General features: G+C 37.1%; 1 protein-coding gene across 1 annotated transcript; it reads left to right on the top strand.

Moving 5' to 3' along the window:
• The first annotated feature begins 994 nt into the window (after positions 1 to 994).
• On the top strand, positions 995 to 11,586 carry LOC138317674 (uncharacterized). The gene is made up of 4 exons (XM_069259500.1): positions 995 to 1,155; positions 7,444 to 7,563; positions 8,057 to 8,261; positions 10,788 to 11,586. The coding sequence occupies exons 2-4, from the start codon at positions 7,450 to 7,452 to the stop codon at positions 10,847 to 10,849; spliced, it is 381 nt and encodes a 126-aa protein (XP_069115601.1). The 5' UTR covers positions 995 to 1,155; positions 7,444 to 7,449; the 3' UTR covers positions 10,850 to 11,586.
• Positions 11,587 to 19,673: the final 8,087 nt, after the last annotated feature.

The following is a 19,673-nucleotide window of genomic DNA, read 5'->3' as shown; positions in this document are numbered from 1 at the left end:
ATTGACTAAGTAACTTAACAAATGAGACTTTGTCTGGCTATAATATGTAAATATCTTTCCGGGGGCAAGAGCTAAATGCAATTAAGCGGGAAATCGCATGCGGAAACATCAAAAGGTTCATCTATATGGATAACAGAGGAAAACGGGAATACTCGGAGAGAAAACACCGAATTACGTAGAGTTTGTTTAGTAATATTAGAATGTCGGATACCTAAACGACTTCCCCTATCAGACATAGAATGATACATTTGGTCATTCCGATTCGTTGGTGATGGAATAGCAGTCATCACAAATAGGAAGTGGAGCGATATTTTTAGCAGCTCTCTGTCTCAGGACCGCAATAGCAGTACGGTTAAGATGTGCAAAACTTTTGCAAAAAGGCTCTGTTTTCGAGCTCGCTGGTTTATCTTCGAGTACTCTAGCTTTCGTCCATATCAAACCCTGATTCCGTTGACCATTAATTAACAAAATAAAGACGAAACAGGCAATAATTGGGTTGGACCAATGACCAGGATGTTCAACACACAAATAAGCAATTGGCATGTCAAACGGAAGTATATTTATGATAGTGTAGTATTGTAAATTCATATTGATGTAAATAATTAATTGTGAGGAAGAGCCGGGTCGAAATTGGGACAACCTATGCCTAATCGTCGTTGTTGTATTCGAACAATAAAATAAAAATGTGTTTAACTAAATGGCAGAATTAGAATAGAATAACTGCTGTATTACTATATGCCATTTTCTGATTATAAAATTGTTATATATGTGAAAAATCCACGTTCATGTGTTGCTGTCTAAATAAATCTTTGCGTTTATAGAGTGTTATTAATGATAACAGCGACGTTGCTTAATTTGGTCCATTACGGTAATGACAATAGTTGATGAGGAGGTCACGTGATGTCATATGTCGGACCGGGCCCTGAAAAATTGAAATAAATACCACATGTCGCTATAAGTGGGATCGTCCGTTGCTGAAGTAAACGTCAGTGTTACATGCTTATATTACATGTTGCTGAAACAATCAAGCTAATTTGTGTAGGAATCGCTCCGCGAACTGATTTACCGCTATAGATAGGCGAGTCACTCCGCGAGGGACTATATAATAGTCGACAGTCGTGCTCACGTCACACACTTGGAATTACACACGATCAGGTGAGTGCTTCTCTTTAAATTTCATCGTTTACTTAAAAGCAATATGCCGACTGTTTTACTTGTATACATATATTTTGTGTGGCTCTTTACTGGTGCTTAATTAACAGTAAAACTAACCAGCGATAGGACACAAGGGGCACGGAAAATATCGCTCGTGTTTTAACCAATCTAGGGACAACATTATATTATTAAAATAACAGTTGATAAACGAATTGAGATTCTACCAATATGTGTACGTGTACAGTAGATTTTAAGTAGGTGAAACGGACATCCCTACGACCACCTATTTGTTAATATTAAAATAAAACTGAAATTAATGAAATCTGTTTCAAACCTATTTGAACAAGGCAGTGACTCAAATATTAGTTTAAATTTCAATTGAACCACACATGAAAAAACACAGATAAATCTAAGTTTACTTTTGTATCAATATAACCAGTGATTCAAACGCGGGAAGCGAGTCAATTGGTTTTCCTGCTCATTTACTTCACTACAGATAAAAAATACGATGCTTAACCCGTTTTCTAACTTTCACCTTCTCACCTAATTAAACATCCTTATTATTATGTTGCATGATATTTTAATGAAATACATTTAAATGAATATAGATAAGAAATGAAATCCTTGGCATTCGGTTCTAAAGGATATTTTTTTTTTTAGATTTTTAGATAAAAGGCTTTATTTTCATTTTGAATTGTGCTTTGATACAATATCGTTTTAACTAAACTAACTCCTTCCGGAAACTGAAATTACGAATTGAAAATTTCACGTAAAGTCTTCCTTTGACCACTACGAAAACGTTAACGCGACCTGCGAAACAGACATCATAAAAGTGCGATATTGATTAATATTCTGATCTGAGTTTTCATTTTAATTACAAAGGCGTAATCAAATCTTTTACTAAATTTAGAACATGTTAATTCACCAATTTTCAATCACATACTAAGATAAAGCAAACGGATTGGCTCAACTTAAAATCTAAAAGCATTTAGTATACAAGCATATTAAATTACGTAGTAGATATTTTGAAAATGTCGATCAAAGTGTTAAAAAATCTGTTAGGAAAATTAACAGGGACATTATGGAGTTGTTAGGGATTATAGAATCGTTCTGGTAGAGTGGTTAAAATTAATTAAAGTTAGAGTGATGAGCTGAAAAGTTAGGAAAACAAGATATACGGTGACTGGATAGTGATACAACCAGATTAGTGATGACTGGATAGTTGGACAACCAGATTAGTGGTTACTAGATAGTGGTACAACCAGATTAGTGGTGACTGGATAGTGGTACAACCAGATTAGTGATGACTGGATAGTTGGACAACCAGATTAGTGGTGACTTGATAGTGGGACAACCTGATAAGTTGTGATTTGATTTTAGGACAACCAGATTTATGTTGATTGGATAATGGGGCAACTTGATTAGTGGTGACTGGATAGTGGAACAATCAGATTAGTGGTAACTGGATAGTGGGACAACCAGATAAGTGGTGACAGGATAGTGAGACAAACCAGATAAGTGGTGACTGGATAGTGGGGCAACCAGATTAGTGGTGACTTGATAGTGGGACAACCTGATAAGTTGTGATTTGATTTTAGGACAACCAGATTTATGTTGATTGGATAATGGGGCAACTTGATTAGTGGTGACTGGATAGTGAGACAACCAGATAAGTGGTGACAGGATAGTGAGACAACCAGATAAGTGGTGACAGGATAGTGGGGCAACCAGATAAGTGGTGACAGGATAGTGGTACAACCAGATAAGTGGTGACTGAATAGTGGGACAACCAGATAAGTGGTGACAGGATAGTGAGACAACCAGATAAGTGGTGACTGGATAGTGGGGCAACCAGATTAGTGGTGACGTGGATAGTGGTACAACCAGATAAGTGGTGACTGGATAGTGAGACAACCAGATAAGTGGTGACAGGATAGTGGGGCAACCAGATAAGTGGTGACTGAATAGTGGGGCAACCAGATTAGTGGTTACTAGATAGTGGTACAACCAGATTAGTGGTGACTGGATAGTGGTACAACCAGATTAGTGATGACTGGATAGTTGGACAACCAGATTAGTGGTGACTTGATAGTGGGACAACCTGATAAGTTGTGATTTGATTTTAGGACAACCAGATTTATGTTGATTGGATAATGGGGCAACTTGATTTGTGGTGACTGGATAGTGGAACAATCAGATTAGTGGTAACTAGATAGTGGGACAACCAGATAAGTGGTAACTGGATAGTGGTACAACCAGATTAGTGGTGACTGGATAGTTGGAACAACCAGATTAGTGGTGACTGGATAGTGAGACAACCAGATTAGTGGTGACTGGATAGTGGTACAACCAGATAAGTGGTGACAGGATAGTGGGACAACCAGATTAGTGGTGACAGAATAGTGAGACAAACCAGATTAGTGGTGATATGATAGAGGGACAACCAGATTAGTGGTGACTGGATAGGGGTACAACCAGATTAGTGGTGACTGGATAGTGGGACAACCAGATTAGTGGTGACTGGATAGTGGGACAACCTGATAAGTTGTGATTTGATTTTAGGACAACCAGATTTATGTTGATTGGATAATGGGGCAACTTGATTTGTGGTGACTGGATAGTGGAACAATCAGATTAGTGGTAACTAGATAGTGGGACAACCAGATAAGTGGTGACTGGATAGTGGTACAACCAGATTAGTGGTGACTGGATAGTTGACAACCAGATTAGTGGTGACTGGATAGTGAGACAACCAGATTAGTGGTGACTGGATAGTGGTACAACCAGATAAGTGGTGACAGGATAGTGGGACAACCAGATTAGTGGTGACAGGATAGTGAGACAACCAGATTAGTGGTGATATGATAGAGGGACAACCAGATTAGTGGTGACTGGATAGTGGTACAACCAGATTAGTGGTGACTGGATAGTGGGACAACCAGATTAGTGGTGACTGGATAGTGGGACAACCAGATTAATGGTGACTGGATAGTGGGACAACCAGATTAGTGGTGACTGGATAGTGGTACAACCAGATTAGTGGTGACTGGATAGTGGGACAACCAGATTAGTGGTGACTGGATAGTGGTACAACCAGATTAGTGGTGACTGGATAGTGGGACAACCAGATTAGTGGTGACTGGATAGTGGTACAACCAGATTAGTGGTGACTGGATAGTGGTACAACCAGATTAGTGGTGACTGGATAGTGGTACAACAAGATTAGTGGTGACTGGATAGTGGGACAACCAGATTAGTGGTGACTGGATAGTGGTACAACCAGATTAGTGGTAACTGGATAGTGGGACAACCAGATTAGTTGCGATTTGATAGGGACAAGCATTCGTCAAAAGCTTCTATGCAATTTGATGTTTAAGAACGCATATCTGGTGTTTGAGCGATAAACATGTATAATTTGATTACTTATCACCATGTGAATGCAGATATTGACTACGTTCATTATTAATCAGTCTAAATCTATGAAATCAAATTCGTCAATAAGCCGCAATTGTATTTCATCAAATTTGGCTTCATTAAATATGAATGATCTCATTCGTGAACGGCGTGAATCTACGATACAATATCTTATCAATTATAAACGTTTGGTATTTATAGAATAGTGGACATATCCCCTTTGACCCATGGCACTGACAGCTTTATGTAAGATTAATGGCTATATGCATATTCCCCGGTGAAAATGGCGGCTCCGTCAACAACATACGTCACGACAACGTTGCTAAAGTTTCCAAACGACCGGATGTCATTAAGGAAATGAAATTCCGATCTTCAAAGAAGGAGAGGTGAAAGAGAAAATTAAACATTTTCAGGAACATTGAATGCATGAGTTAGGGGTTTTAAGTACAGTACATGACTTACAACATTTCTTATCTATTACGCCTTTATGCGGGCCGCCAAAAATAGCGCTCGTAAAATGTCATTTCTGATGTACGTATTTTCAATGAAACCTATCCCCCAGACCCTCCTTCGCAGTTTGTCTGCGTTCCATTCATAAATTGAGAATGTCGCACTGCATTCTGGGAGATATTGTACCCTTTTACGTCATCCAAAGGAATTCCCTACCGTTTCCACACCCACGTGCCTGCAACAGAGGGACATGGCTCAAATTCCAAACCAACTGTTCAATTTATATACATTGTACATATATGGTTCTCACATTTGGGATTTCCTTCCGGACCCTATGCCCCACGCATGTAGACCGATTTCTGTTTAGATTGTGTTTACAATTTTCACATTAAAGTTATATTGCTGCTAAATTCACTGTAACGATATGTAACTTAAACATTTGATATTTAAACATTGACATGTAACTTGATAATTTAGCTCCCCAAAAGCATATGTCGGCCTATAAGAGAGCCGAAATCTAGGGATCATATATTCCTGGTTTTGAATAAAGCGTCTTCAATCACCGCCATGTTCAATGACTTCGGGTTTTGTCGGATTCCGAATCGTATCACGTGGCTGACGTTCGACGCGAACTGCACGTGGTGAGCCAGGTAACTAGCATAAGCGCACATGTGTTTGTTTATGTTTTCTTTCTGGCTAATATGAGCAAATCATGCTGGTATATGTCCACAGATTGAGTATTTGAAACATCCAATTTAAACATTGCCGTAAAATATTGTGTGTATCAAATATTGAAATGTGCGAGTATTATTTTCTTTGTAGATAGGTTCTGCTGAGGTCGACCACATGTTTTGTTTATGGAAAATTGTGGACATTTTCTCCTGGTTTCACAACTCTCGTTTTACTTGTTGCGACGATGTTCGGAAGAGTTCGGAATTATTCACCATCTTTCGAGCCAATTTTTTACGTGTACACGTTAAAAAGATTTTTTACTTTTATAATTAAAATACTTCCAGTGCTGCAACTTTATAAAATGTAGTAAAATTAAAAAGTTTAAAACTCAGACAGACAGACAGAGGAAAATATGTATAACACTTAAACAGTTTTCACTATGACAAAAACAGCGAAAGTTATAGACCATACTACTAATAATAAAGTGAAAAGAAATACTTCATTAAGCTGCTGATTTATTCATTTCGAAGGTTGAAATGATATACATATTATTGTGTAGATTTTTCAGATAAACTCTAATTGAGAAATCATCAGGGCAATTGTCAACCACCGTTAAAATTCATCTGGCACATCACAGCAACTTCTTGAGGAACATTTGGCAGGACAAAAAATCCCAAAGATTCGTATATGAATCAATGCTACATTTTGTAAGACCAGTGTGAACAAACTCTACAATTTCACATCCTCAGTGACCATCGCATGTGGTTCTAATGTCCACACGTGACCTTGGTACTGATATTGTAATTACAAACCCAAAAATAGCGCGAAAGCCCACACAACATGTTACGTGTATCTAGAATTACAAAAATGAAAGCATTGCATGTTATGTTTGTGATATATTCTTGCACTGAAAAGCTTTTGTGAACGGACTACAATGCAATCACTGCATATTCTCGTAAAACGTAGAGATTCCGTCATTTGATCTACTTATCACATTGCTGGGAATGTCTTGTGTGAAAACCTCGAAGGCCAATCAATCTTGATTATAAAATGGATCGATGTCATATCTAATTAGGGACAGATATAAGCTAGGGAGAAGTCTTTGATGTGATTATTATCCCCCGCACTACAAACGTTAGGCCACATTTGATTTAATTTTTGATGACGTCTGTCAACTAGGACACCAGGGGTCAAGGTTATATGATGACAGATGTCTAGAGGAACAACAACAGTCAAGGTCATGTTGAGGACGGGTATCTGCACAAATGACCTCAACATGTGGGGTCACATATTTCCATTTTTATTCGTTCCATATTTCTGGAATTATCGGAAATAAAGAGGTTTTCTTTCCAGGCTATTGATGACATTTATATTCCATTGTATTCATAAGACTCCTATGCATGAGCCGTTTTCAGCTTCAGTGTGAACTATCGACGGGGTTATTGCGTGCCTATGCAAACCTATGCATGTATATAACGTATAGCGATCACACAGGACTGTGAATTTTAAGTTTACATGTATGACTGATTTGAAATTTTCAAAAAACAAAAACAAGGAAACAACCCCAACCCCCCCTCCCCCAAAAAAACCCAAAAAAAAAAAAAAATCGTCATAAGACAAATAGTTGAGAATAAGTTTCGTTAGCTTCTCGCAACTGAGCGAATTCAGTGCATCATTCAGACTGATATCCATGTGGATGATTTTGCCCAGTTGGCGTCTGGAATAAATTTATGTTTATTTATCTTTTGACAGGAGGAAATGAAGTTTGTGGCAACAGATAGAGTATTAATCTTCTCAGCAGTTATCTGCACGTGCCTTACTCTTCCCACAATTCCACAGCGGACGGAAGGAGTTACGGGAAGACATGCAAAGGTATGAACTTCTACTAGCTTCCTTAAAGTTTCGCACGAATACCATCTTATGATAAAAGCATTATATACAATTAAACAACAATCTGTGATCTTGGAACTCTAGCCAGAAGCAGAGTGCCTCCCCTGTGAGTCCCAATTATATTACCCAATAGACTATTTTTTACTTTAAATCATTTAGGACACTTCTCATCAGGAGAAGACTAAAATAGGCTATGTCTGATATCTAATTCTATTGAAATTTAACATCTTTTGTTAATAGAAGATTTGGAAATTCAAAAGACATAAGATCAGCCAATCGAAAACGACATTACAAAAACCGTTATTGTAGAAAGTTATGGCATTGGAGATTGTGTGAACCAATGAATGCAATTCGTTTCAAAATCGATGACAATGGTTGTTAAAATCGTGGTAGAATAGCTAAATTCATTAATTTCCCCATCTTTTTTTTTCAAATTTAATACAGGTACATTTATCCAATGTCATTTTCTCTTCAGAGAGTCAAAAGGAGCAGTATTTCAGACTTGGCCACGCTGATGTTAGAGTTTGGTGATGTGGACGGAGATGGACTACTCACGGAAGCAGAAATGTTTTTATTTTTCAAACACGGTATAGGATTTTCTGACACGGAAGCTTACGATGTATCAAAAGAAATGATATTACTCGGAGACTTTACAGGAGACCGCAAACTGGACTATTTGGGTGAGAATACAATCTACATGTAGCATAAATTGTGTTTAATTAAACTGAAAAATATACTTCGATCTGAACGATTTATTCAAGAGACTCATACAAGATAATCAGCCTTTTAAGCGATAGTTATGTTTTAGCACTGATCATGTCAATATTACATTCTTCTTAAATGATAATGGCTAATTTCATGCCGAAGGCTTCAGAAAGTCTTATCCACTTAAACTGTGATGGGAGTGAATTGTGGGAAAATTCTGACTGCGATTTGAGTCTTTTGTTGTCCTTACCAATGTGCCATTAACATATGCTGTAAATGTACATATTTCGAGGAAAATTTAAATAGCGCAAATGCGATTTGGTTAGTGCTGTGATGAATTCGCGAACACAGAAAAATGTCATAATTTATGCGGAATGCACTAAAATTCTACAGAGCTGATCAATCAGAATTGCTAATCCTATCGAAGTTAGGGGATATACTGGAATCAGCTCTTCTGTCTGTTTCCGTCCGTCCGTCAGCAGAAAAATGTGCAGATAAGCCCTCAATCCCCCCTAAACTTTCAATGAAACTTGATATCAATATTGCGGACAGTGTGAAAATATTTTTGGTCCAAATTTTGGTGACCATGGCAATGAGATAATTTTTGTTCAAACTTGGTCATTTGATGTAACATATAGTGATTGAATGTATTTTTCTAATTTTCATAGTGGCTATGAATAGCAGAAGCTATCTACATACCCCGTGGAGCGCGTTAGCGCTCCTCGAAAGGTATGTATAAAGCTTCTGCTATTCATAGCCGCTATGAAAATTAGAAAAATACTTTCAATCCAGATATTTACATTAGAATGATTTATGAAGATAAAAATTATTGAATGGTCATTATATTATATTTAAAATTATGACGCCCATAGACGACGAGAAACAAGATTTATGGAACAGCTGGATGACAAAGTCATTCCACAACGTAACGTTTTCAAGCTTCCGCCTTCCGGTCGACATATTTTTGCAAATGACAACCGATAAATAAAAATATAGTTAAAATAATATTTGATTGATTCATTACAGTAAACCTTGGTTGATTCTATATCAAGAAACAACACATTAAATATTATACATTAAGATATTGTTGTGGACTATTTTCTATTGATATGAAACTGGCGTATTGTTTGAAATCAGCTGATTGATTCACGAAAATCGTTGTATTCATAGTGTATTCATATAGAGATTGAACAGTGTTTTTATTGCGTTAAAGGTGGTATTAACGCAATGGGAACATGTCTGTTAATGATCAAATTTAAAACGATGTTGGTTGCTAAGCTGGGTAACTACGAAAGTCAGGATGACCGAAGATATAGCCCGATTGTTGAATGTTATAGCTACAGGTTGGTTTGAAATATAATAATGACAATTTTCAATTATTTTTAAAATATGTTTTATTTTCAATTAATCATATATCAGTAATGTCTTTTTTCGAATAAAAATTGAGATAACCGAGGCGGGACGACTACCGGTATGTATCGTTCTCAGGGTAGTGATGCGGTCCAAAGTGGAGCGAGCCGCCATACTTGATTTTCAACCGAGGAAAGTTAGGCCTACTGTGCTATAGCCTATTGATGGTATGACCGTTGAGCTGCTGAATGTTTGTCATGTATGTATCGGTCTACGAACGCGATATAGACTAAATTCTTCATAGTCTTTTATTTTATAGTACGGAGGATGGACAATTGTTTTCATGTGTGTAGGCCTATTTTGAATGCAAAGACGAGGGGATAAAGCTGATGATACTGTTTCGAATAGGCTACCTGTAATGTTTTTTTTTTTTTTTTTTTGAATCCTGTACATGACCTGTTTTACCTATTGTTTGCTTAGACGCTCCCAGAATTGTTCTCCGACAATCAGATGTTCTGTATATTTAGGTGAGATGAGTGACTGTACATACATACTCAACGTAACTATGGAATTTCCAGAACATTCCTGAGGAAAGCCCCCCCCCCCCCCCCGGTTGTAGACCCGACCAGCGATTCATTTTATTGTTTATTACCGTTACAATGCTTGAACACATCTTTTATTTTGATGTCAAATACAAATTTAATTGGATCTGATAAAAACTCTTTATTGTAATTTGAAATCCGTCATCCGTCAATTTATGACGCAAAATCTTATCGAGGCGTGAACTAAAAGTAGTCCGAACCTGCACAGCGTTTGTATTCATACGTCATTGCGATTACGCTAATTTGAACGCAACTCCCGTTGACTATATAGGTGCATATGTAAATATAGTGTTTTCATAGGAAAATGTTTGTTTTCAGCAGTTGGTTGATTCATATAGTGACGAAACACTCGGAATGTAAATATATGTTATTGATGTCCACATGCTTCGACAACGGTTATCATGGAAAAATAATGGAGGAACATTTTGTGACCATGGTTAGAACTAGATTGTGTGAGAGATTAGATAGCCATTTCCTTGTAGTTTTAGTTCTATTTGTTCTCAAATGAAGTTACAAATCTTTACACACGTGGTTTATTCCTTATTTCAGAAGCGGCTGTAGCAGTTATGGCTGTAACAGATTTATGGGAAAATGGAAATGTCGTGCAGTGACGTCATAGTTACCCCTGACATTCATCCTGAACTCATCGGGTATTGTCGCGGAAATTTTTCATTCCATTCCCCGAGGAGTTCCGGATGAGACAACAGTATGATATAGCTGGCGTAATGTTACACACATGATGAACGACCAATAATCAAAATGATTCCTTCATCTAATCTACACGCCAAACACCGGCTATGTGAAAAGGAGACTGAATATTTGGAAGAAAGTTATTTAATACTTGAATGAAAGTTAACAAAAATGGTAAATTGGTCTATTTGTCATTTTAATAATACATTTACTGTTTGTCTTTAAACGTAGTTCGTATTTGTAAATATATATATATTTATGAAAAATCTATTTTGGTATTTATAAGAGCTATAGAAATGCTATTGCTTGGTGAAATAGCAATGCCATTTACATTATTGATAAACATGTTCTGTTTGTGTCTTCAAGAAAATTAATTATCGCTATCTTCCACAATAATCTTTTTGATTCACTATTTCGATAAGTATCAAATCATTGTAGACATTGATTTGGAATACAATGGGTTCCTCGTACAATTCTCCATGAAACCTACAGTTTATCTCCACTATTGAAACGATTGATGTCTAATCGCTCATTATATACATTTGTCTGTGATACCAATCTGCTTGTGCGTCATATCCGGTTGAACTTCCGGTGTATACGTTTTTTTCACTTTTATTTCACGCAACAAACATGTACCATTAAAATGAGTATTCTATCATGTCTGTGTTAATCTTTTGTGCAATCACCGTGAAGTACTATTTATGGAAGTAACTATATAGAGTTTGACACTATGTCAGTCAGAGTTCATAGAACGAAGGAAAACCTTTGATAGAACTTACCTCTGGGCTTATATACACTCCACTTTACTTTTTGAAACGCCCCTTGAGGCGTAGCAGTTGGAATCGTTTGCAAATCACACCATCTTGCAGGATAGCCATGTAGCAAGAACGCTTGAATCAGGCGATGTTCGGTGTGTTACAGGCATTGTCTGTTGAAGTAATGTTCAAACAAATGACGGAAACGGACCTGAATATGTCCGGGATTTGGACGCCATTTTCCTGATAAATCGTGGTCACGCAGGGTTTGCATCTATCGAGATTTTAGTGTAGAACAAGCATTCTGGTACACTTATATCTATTCTGAAAAACCGAATGACTTTTTTAGTCTGGCGAATTTTCCAGCAACTTATCAGTCATTTAATAATTTCCAATGAAATCTCATAATAAATATACTGTGCCAATGAATATATTTACACGCCATTTTTTTAAGTAACATTAAAACGAATTACGGATTGAATCAGTCCGGATTCAGACGCCATCTTCCTGATTCCATTCAGATTTAAGACGTGTAGAACAAGCATTCGTGGTAAAAGTATTTAGGATTTTCTAGAAATTTATCGGGCATTTTAAATGAAATGGTTCCATTTACAGATGGAACAAGTATATCTATAGTAGTACACCATGTTCGAGACATTACTTCTATATATCAGACAATGTGTAGATGCTAATTAACGGGACACGGGATATACTAAAATCCAGAATGACAGTACATCAATGAAAACGGAACATAGAAAAATACAGAAACATATGGGATTAAATTCAATATGTTCTTTGCCTTTTCTCTGAGCTTAGCAATCTTTGCATAAACCCCTTTTTTTAATTTGTTGGTAGCAAAAGTATTATTCATACTGTTGGTCTGTACTAGACCTGGCTACCCTGCACTAACACAAGCTCACAAATTGTAGCCCACTTAGCTGTTTGGGAAGCTAATACTTGTGTGTTCAGTAATATAGACGAAATAGTGCTATAGTACGATATCATCTTGGGTATGGCGGCATTCGAGTGACACGACAAATCTCTGTTTAAGGATGTGAACACTTCAGTTTAGAATCATGGAACTTGGGTAGAGAATGAATTTATATGTGGGATAATATTTTTCCTAAGAGCCACGGTGACAGAGTGGATAAGATGTCCCGACAAATTACCACTAGCCATTTTGGTAGTGAGTTTTAAATATGTGTTTAGCTGTTTGCCTTAAGTCCCATGATTTTTCTCCTTGGAATCTGGCTTCCATCCACTTCAAGAACTAACACATCTTTGATCCTAGAACTAGTACGTAAAACAAAAATAAATAAAAAAATCATCGTCTTGACCGAAAAAAAAGCTGAGAAGCATAATGCGCTCTATACATTGTGTTTTATCTAGGTTCTGACTTATTAGGCAGGAATCGAAAAATGCCAATTATGGCGTATCAAAACACATTTTTTTCCTTTCAACGATTCCAATAAACCGCGGCGAACAAAAGGATGACCAATGTCTTTGGCAGAAATGAATAATCTGAGAAACTTTCATGATAATATCATTACCATCACAAAATAAAGAAACATAAAGAAAAGACGTAGAAGTAATGGCAAACATCATCTACAGCGTAAGAAGGAAGTGATTCTTGGTGTTCAGGCGTGACCAAAATACCCAAATAAAAGGTAATCTAGTATTGCAACTGAGAACAAGAGGTGTCAGTGTTAACGGACGGTACATTGTATACGACCAAAGCCGTAAAAGAGTTGATGGACTCCGGATGGTTAATAGAAAGTGCTAGGTGAGGAGAAATTCAGTAAACTTCACTCTTCATCAACTGACCATAAGTTGGCGAGGCATCTGTGATAACAATATCATAATCCATATTGCGAGGAAATGTTGGGCAAGCGCTTATTACCTAAATACGTCTTGATGTCGATCCTCTTTCCTCGATTGTTTCAGTGCTGTCCATTGCAATCTCCAGAGGAACTTCGACTGCCTGGGGTGATCAAGTCCAAGCCCGGGACCATTCAGTTGTCCGCCAATCTAGTATTGTTGCAACCCAATTGTATGTTCTTAAGGAATATTCTTACATAACCGAGCTTACTTGTGCTGTAATTTACACAGCCGATATCGTTTTCTCTGCAATCATATAGAAGCCATTTCTGTTTCTCGGCACAAACATCCTGTCATCTTTCTCCTCTCTAATCCAGTGATATGTAAATGAGGAAGAACCTGAAACAAAAAAAAACTTCACATGAATAAAAACACCATTGTGGAATGAGGTATCAGAGGTAATAAGAATACGAAATAAACATCTGCTCATAAGTCCCAACGGTATTGTTATATAAGCCTCTTTCTTTTGGACATTGCTAAGTATTTGGTGGTGTATACATATGGACAACGACAATTGCATTGGTATTAAAAAGACGCATTTCAGGATTATTTATGATTGTAGAGTATGCAGGCATCCTGAGATAGTTGATAAAAGAGGTTAAAGCAGATAAGACGAACCTGTCAGTGGTTGGGCCTTGCCAAGGTATACAGATAAGTCTCATACATGTTTATAGACAGGTTACAGAGAAGATCGAGGAAATTGTTAGAAATGGCAATGGATCTGTACCATGTTACAGAGAAGATCGAGGAAATTGTTTGAAACGGCAATGGATCTGTACCATGTTACAGAGAAGATCATAGAAATCGTTAGACACGGCAATGGATCTGTATCATGTTACAGAGAAGATCGAGGAAATCGTTAGACACGGCAATGGATCTGTACCATGTTACAGAGAAGATCGAGGAAATCGTTAGACACGGCAATGGATCTGTACCATGTTACAGAGAAGATCGAGGAAATCGTTAGACACGGCAATGGATCTGTACCATGTTACAGAGAAGATCGAGGAAATCGTTAAACACGGCAATGGATCTGTACCATGTTACAGAGAAGATCGAGGAGATCGTTAGACACGGCAATGGATCTGTACCATGTTACAGAGAAGATCGAGGAAATCGTTAGACACGGCAATGGATCTGTATCATGTTACAGAGAAGATAGTAGAAATCGTTATACACGGCAATGGATCTGTACCATGTTACAGAGAAGATCATAGAAATCGTTATACACGGCAATGGATCTGTACCATGTTACAGAGAAGATCGAGGAGATCGTTAGACACGGCAATGGATCTGTACCATGTTACAGAGAAGATCGAGGAGATCGTTATACACGGCAATGGATCTGTACCATGTTACAGAGAAGATCGAGGAGATCGTTATACACGGCAATGGATCTGTACCATGTTACAGAGAAGATCGAGGAAATCGTTATACACGGCAATGGATCTGTACCATGTTACAGAGAAGATCGAGGAGATCGTTTAGACACGGCAATGGATCTGTACCATTTTACAGAGAATATCGAGGAGATCGTTAAACACGGCAATGGATCTGTACCGTGTTACAGAGAAGATCGAGGAAATCGTTAGACACGGCAATGGATCTGTACCATGTTACAGAGAAGATCGAGGAGATCGTTATACACGGTAATTGATCTGTACCATGTTACAGAGAAGATCATAGAAATCGTTATACACGGCAATGGATCTGTACCATGTTACAGAGAAGGTCATAGAAATTGTTAGACACGGCAATGGATCTGTATCATGTTACAGAGAAGATCGAGGAAATCGTTAGACAAGGCAATGGATCTGTACCATGTTACAGAGAAGATCGAGGAGATCGTTATACACGGCAATGGATCTGTACCATGTTACAGAGAAGATCGAGGAGAAATCGTTAGACACGGCAATGGATCTGTACCATGTTACAGAGAAGATCGAGGAGATCGTTAGACACGGCAATGGATCTGTACCATGTTACAGAGAAGATCGAGGAGATCGTTAGACACGGCAATGGATCTGTACCATGTTACAGAGAAGATCGAGGAAATCGTTAGACACGGCAATGGATCTGTACCATGTTACAGAGAAGATCGAGGAAATCGTTAGACAAGGCAATGGATCTGTACCATGTTACAGAGAAGATCGAGGAGATCGTTATACACGGCAATGGATCTGTACCATGTTACAGAGAAGATCGAGGAGATCGTTATACACGGCAATGGATCTGTACCATGTTACAGAGAAGATCGAGGAAATCGTTATACACGGCAATGGATCTGTACCATGTTACAGAGAAGATCATAGAAATCGTTAGACACGGCAATGGATCTGTACCATGTTACAGAGAAGATCGAGGAGATCGTTATACACGGCAATGGATCTGTATCATGTTACAGAGAAGGTCATAGAAATTGTTATACACGGCAATGGATCTGTACCATGATACAGAGAAGATCATAGAAATAGTTAGACACGGCAATGGATCTGTATCATGTTACAGAGAAGGTCATAGAAATTGTTATACACGGCAATGGATCTGTATCATGTTACAGAGAAATTTTTTGTAGGTGGATATTGGTGTCTTTTGTGTATTATCGTCGATATTTTGTCTCTAGAAAGAGTTTATGATACATGTAAATCAAGGTTTTGACTTAACTCTCCATATATCATCACAGGGATCTGAGAATTAGTTACAAATTGTATAATCATGGACCCACCAGAGTGCCCTAAGACCATTTTAGACGTATAAGGGGTCTAGATTAAAAAACGATAAAATCATACTCTACGTGGTTCTATATACGTATATAGCACCATGTAGAGTATGATTTTAACACCGTGTTTTGATTTAGACCTCTAAACGTCTAAAAATGGTCTTAGGGCACTATGGTGGGTCCTTGATTATACAATTTGTAACTTATTCTCAGATCCCTGTGTATATCACATATAAATATAAGAAAACATTATCACATGGCATCATTGTAACAAGCCAAACTATCATGGATCTGTTCAATCCATTGTTGACGCTATCGATGGCGATAATTACAGGGGTTAGTAGTAGTAATCACTAGAATCACAAGGGTATACAGGTGTAATCGAAAGAAATCAGAGTTACCGGGATTGACTTCACAGAGAAATAATAAAAAATAAGAAAAATACCCCAACTCCACTGAGTGGCTATCTTAACCAGTTTAATTTATGAATGTTATGAACTTACTTCAATGTGTTCTGTTAAATAGTTAAACATTAATTTTCGGAAGAGTTGCAAAGATATATATGTATTAAAAATATCAATATTTAGAAAGATCGATTTTAGTTGCTATATATGTATGAAGTTCAAATATGGTGGTATGTTTCTTCTTCTTTTCAAACACATATGCATAATGTACAATAATGTAACCAAAGCTCCACTAAACCCTGATTGGCCTTCCCGTATGTTTGCGATGAGTAGGTGACTTCGCATAGCCTAGGATACACATATCAGCATTTTTTCCCTGAGAGTCCCGTTTTTGTTGTAGTATGAGTGCCTAGACGACGTTGAGCTGACGAGTGAACTTGAAATACAATATGTGATGCTGAAGTTAGTTAGTCAACTGGGGAGTAATGGTGCGGAATGAGCCAGAGAGACGGTGTCTGATGAGTAGAAAAATGCAGTTGTATCATGTGTAATGTATAGACTATTTTGAAAATATCTGTATTTATCATCACTGTTGTTAAATATTGTACAATACTTGTGTTATCTACATTTATTTCTTCACAAATGATTATACTAAGGCACGAATTACATTATATTCTGAATACACCAACAATACTAAAAGTGTCCAGAAATGCTGGGGCGGGAATCCTGATTTTCAGTATTTATTTGGATTTTATATACTGCCTACATGTAACTGTAAAATATGTAAAAAGTTGAATTGTAGAAGTTTGATCCCGCTTCCTACTTGATTGTTTGTATTGTTCCGGGACAAGTTGCTTTGGAAGGGATTCGACAGGAATAACATTGCATCCACAGTGTTTCAACCCTAACTACGCCCCTGAAGCCCTCGAGTAGAATATCATAACCTCTTCCTTGTCTAACAATATTATTTACCGAAATGTACTACCTGTTGACAACCATATCCAAAGATTACGACACGATACGGTATATATTTTTAGCAGGTAGGCCGAGATCTTAGGAATCTTGCCATACCTTTTCCTAGATCTTTGACATGGAACTTTATTAGCATATTATTTTTCACGTGTTATGGTGCAATGTAGATGTATATTAATGTGTCCATTACAATGGTTAATTACTTAATTATGACATTTCGCTGGACATACTCTATTTTTCCACTTTCTGAATACGTGTATTAGGTGATGAAGCTGTATAATTTTTGGTACTCGATTTACGTGTATTAGTGCTGAAGCTGTGTAAAGGGCGATAACTCGTATACATAATTTTTTGGCTGACATTTCCCTTTCAATAACAAGCATGATCTGAATAGCCGCTAAACCTGCCTATATTATTAGGCTTTTTTAATTTTATTTTTTTGCCTAGTATTGGGCAAAAATAAAAATTAATTAAAAAAGCCTAATAATATAGGCAGGTTTAGCGGACTAGATCTGAAATCCTCACATCATTACACTTGAAGTTCAAATAATCACAAGACACTACGGTCACCGTAAGTTCTGTAGATTGCGACCATATTCAGGTTTATTTTATCATTATTTATTATTATGCAAGACCCTGATTAATATTACTTTTTTGGTATATTTGAACAGTTACTAAAACGTGTCTATTCTGTATAACTGTTGACTTGTAGTTTGTTGTATTGTATGTTATTTTGGCAAAATATGTCCTCAATGGTTACACCTGGGAGCTAAACGTGTTTTTGTAAACTTTTTCACATTCGATTCCCTAATCGTTCTGTCCCTGGGGGTTAATTAGGGCAAATATATTCACATTGATTATAATATTTAACAACAATTGGATTATGGAAACTTTTTTGTTATGTAATAAACAAGAGGCCCAGAGGGCCTGTATCGCTCACCTGTTTTTTTTTTTTAGTAATTCTGTAATTTAGTGATTAAAAAATCACAAAGACAAATTGATCCCATGATTTGGTTAATTTTGAATCCTAACCATATATTTATGCTATATACACCATACAAATATGCTATCAAATACATAGTTTCCGTGAGGAAGTACTTTATATGAAAATAGTAGCCTAATTAAACCTTTTTGTCGAAAGTTAAGAAAAGTGGTTTAGAACTTCTGTCGTCTTTATCGGAGGGGTAGATTTTAGATTTTAAAATAATAGTATATTACGAGTTGAAACTAACACCTTGAGGAGCATACTGGTTATAAAATAGCTCTCTCCCTCCCTCACCTCTCTCTTTCTCGTTCTTCCCTCACTCTCATCTCAAATACAACTTTATATATTATGTATATATTCTCTTGTAAATGCCATATTGTCTGTAATTTGAATGTTTTATTATTTTTGGGAACGGGCTTTATATAAGTTGTATAACTTGTGCCCAATCCCATTGCACATTTTTGCAATAAAATATGTTTAAATCAAAAAATCAAATCAACCTTTTTGGCCCTGCGCCTAAGACCTATCATTTTTATAATTTTGAATTCCAACCCTTTAATGATGCTTCCATTGCATTATGAAAGCTATCATATGCTTAGTTGCAGATAAGTTGTTAACATGGTAACAGCCAATTGCAAATTAATCCCTTTTGACCCCACCCCTCTGCCCATGGGGGGTCAGCCCTATCATTTTTACAATTTTGAATCCTCACCCAATAAGGATACTACCATTGCATAATAAGTGCTCTCCCATGCTTAGTTTCTGAGAAGTTGTTTAGATGAAATAATCAAATTGACCCCTTTTGACCTCACCCCATCATTGTACAATTTTGAATCCCAACCCTATAAGGATGCTACCATTGCATTAAGAGTGATAGCCAATGCTTAGTTTCAGAGAAGTTGTTTATATGAAAACAGCCAAAGTGACCCCGGATTCCTCATCCTATAAGGTTGCTACCATTGCATTATGGGTGCTATCCCATTCTTAGTTTCAGAGAAGAAGTCGTTTATATGGAAATAGCCAAATTGACCT

Source organism: Argopecten irradians, chromosome 3 (assembly GCF_041381155.1).
Source record: "Argopecten irradians isolate NY chromosome 3, Ai_NY, whole genome shotgun sequence".
In the NCBI taxonomy this organism is placed as follows: domain Eukaryota; kingdom Metazoa; phylum Mollusca; class Bivalvia; order Pectinida; family Pectinidae; genus Argopecten; species Argopecten irradians.
This window is presented reverse-complemented; position numbering and strand designations above follow the sequence as displayed.

Bases quoted from the DNA above. Each gene is read 5' to 3' on its own strand.
- LOC138317674 (XM_069259500.1), top strand. From the start codon at position 7,450: ATGAAGTTTGTGGCAACAGATAGAGTATTAATCTTCTCAGCAGTTATC. The intron at 7,564-8,056 runs GTATGAACTTCT...TTTTCTCTTCAG, and splicing joins TTACGGGAAGACATGCAAAG to AGAGTCAAAAGGAGCAGTAT. The intron at 8,262-10,787 runs GTGAGAATACAA...TCCTTATTTCAG, and splicing joins CCGCAAACTGGACTATTTGG to AAGCGGCTGTAGCAGTTATG.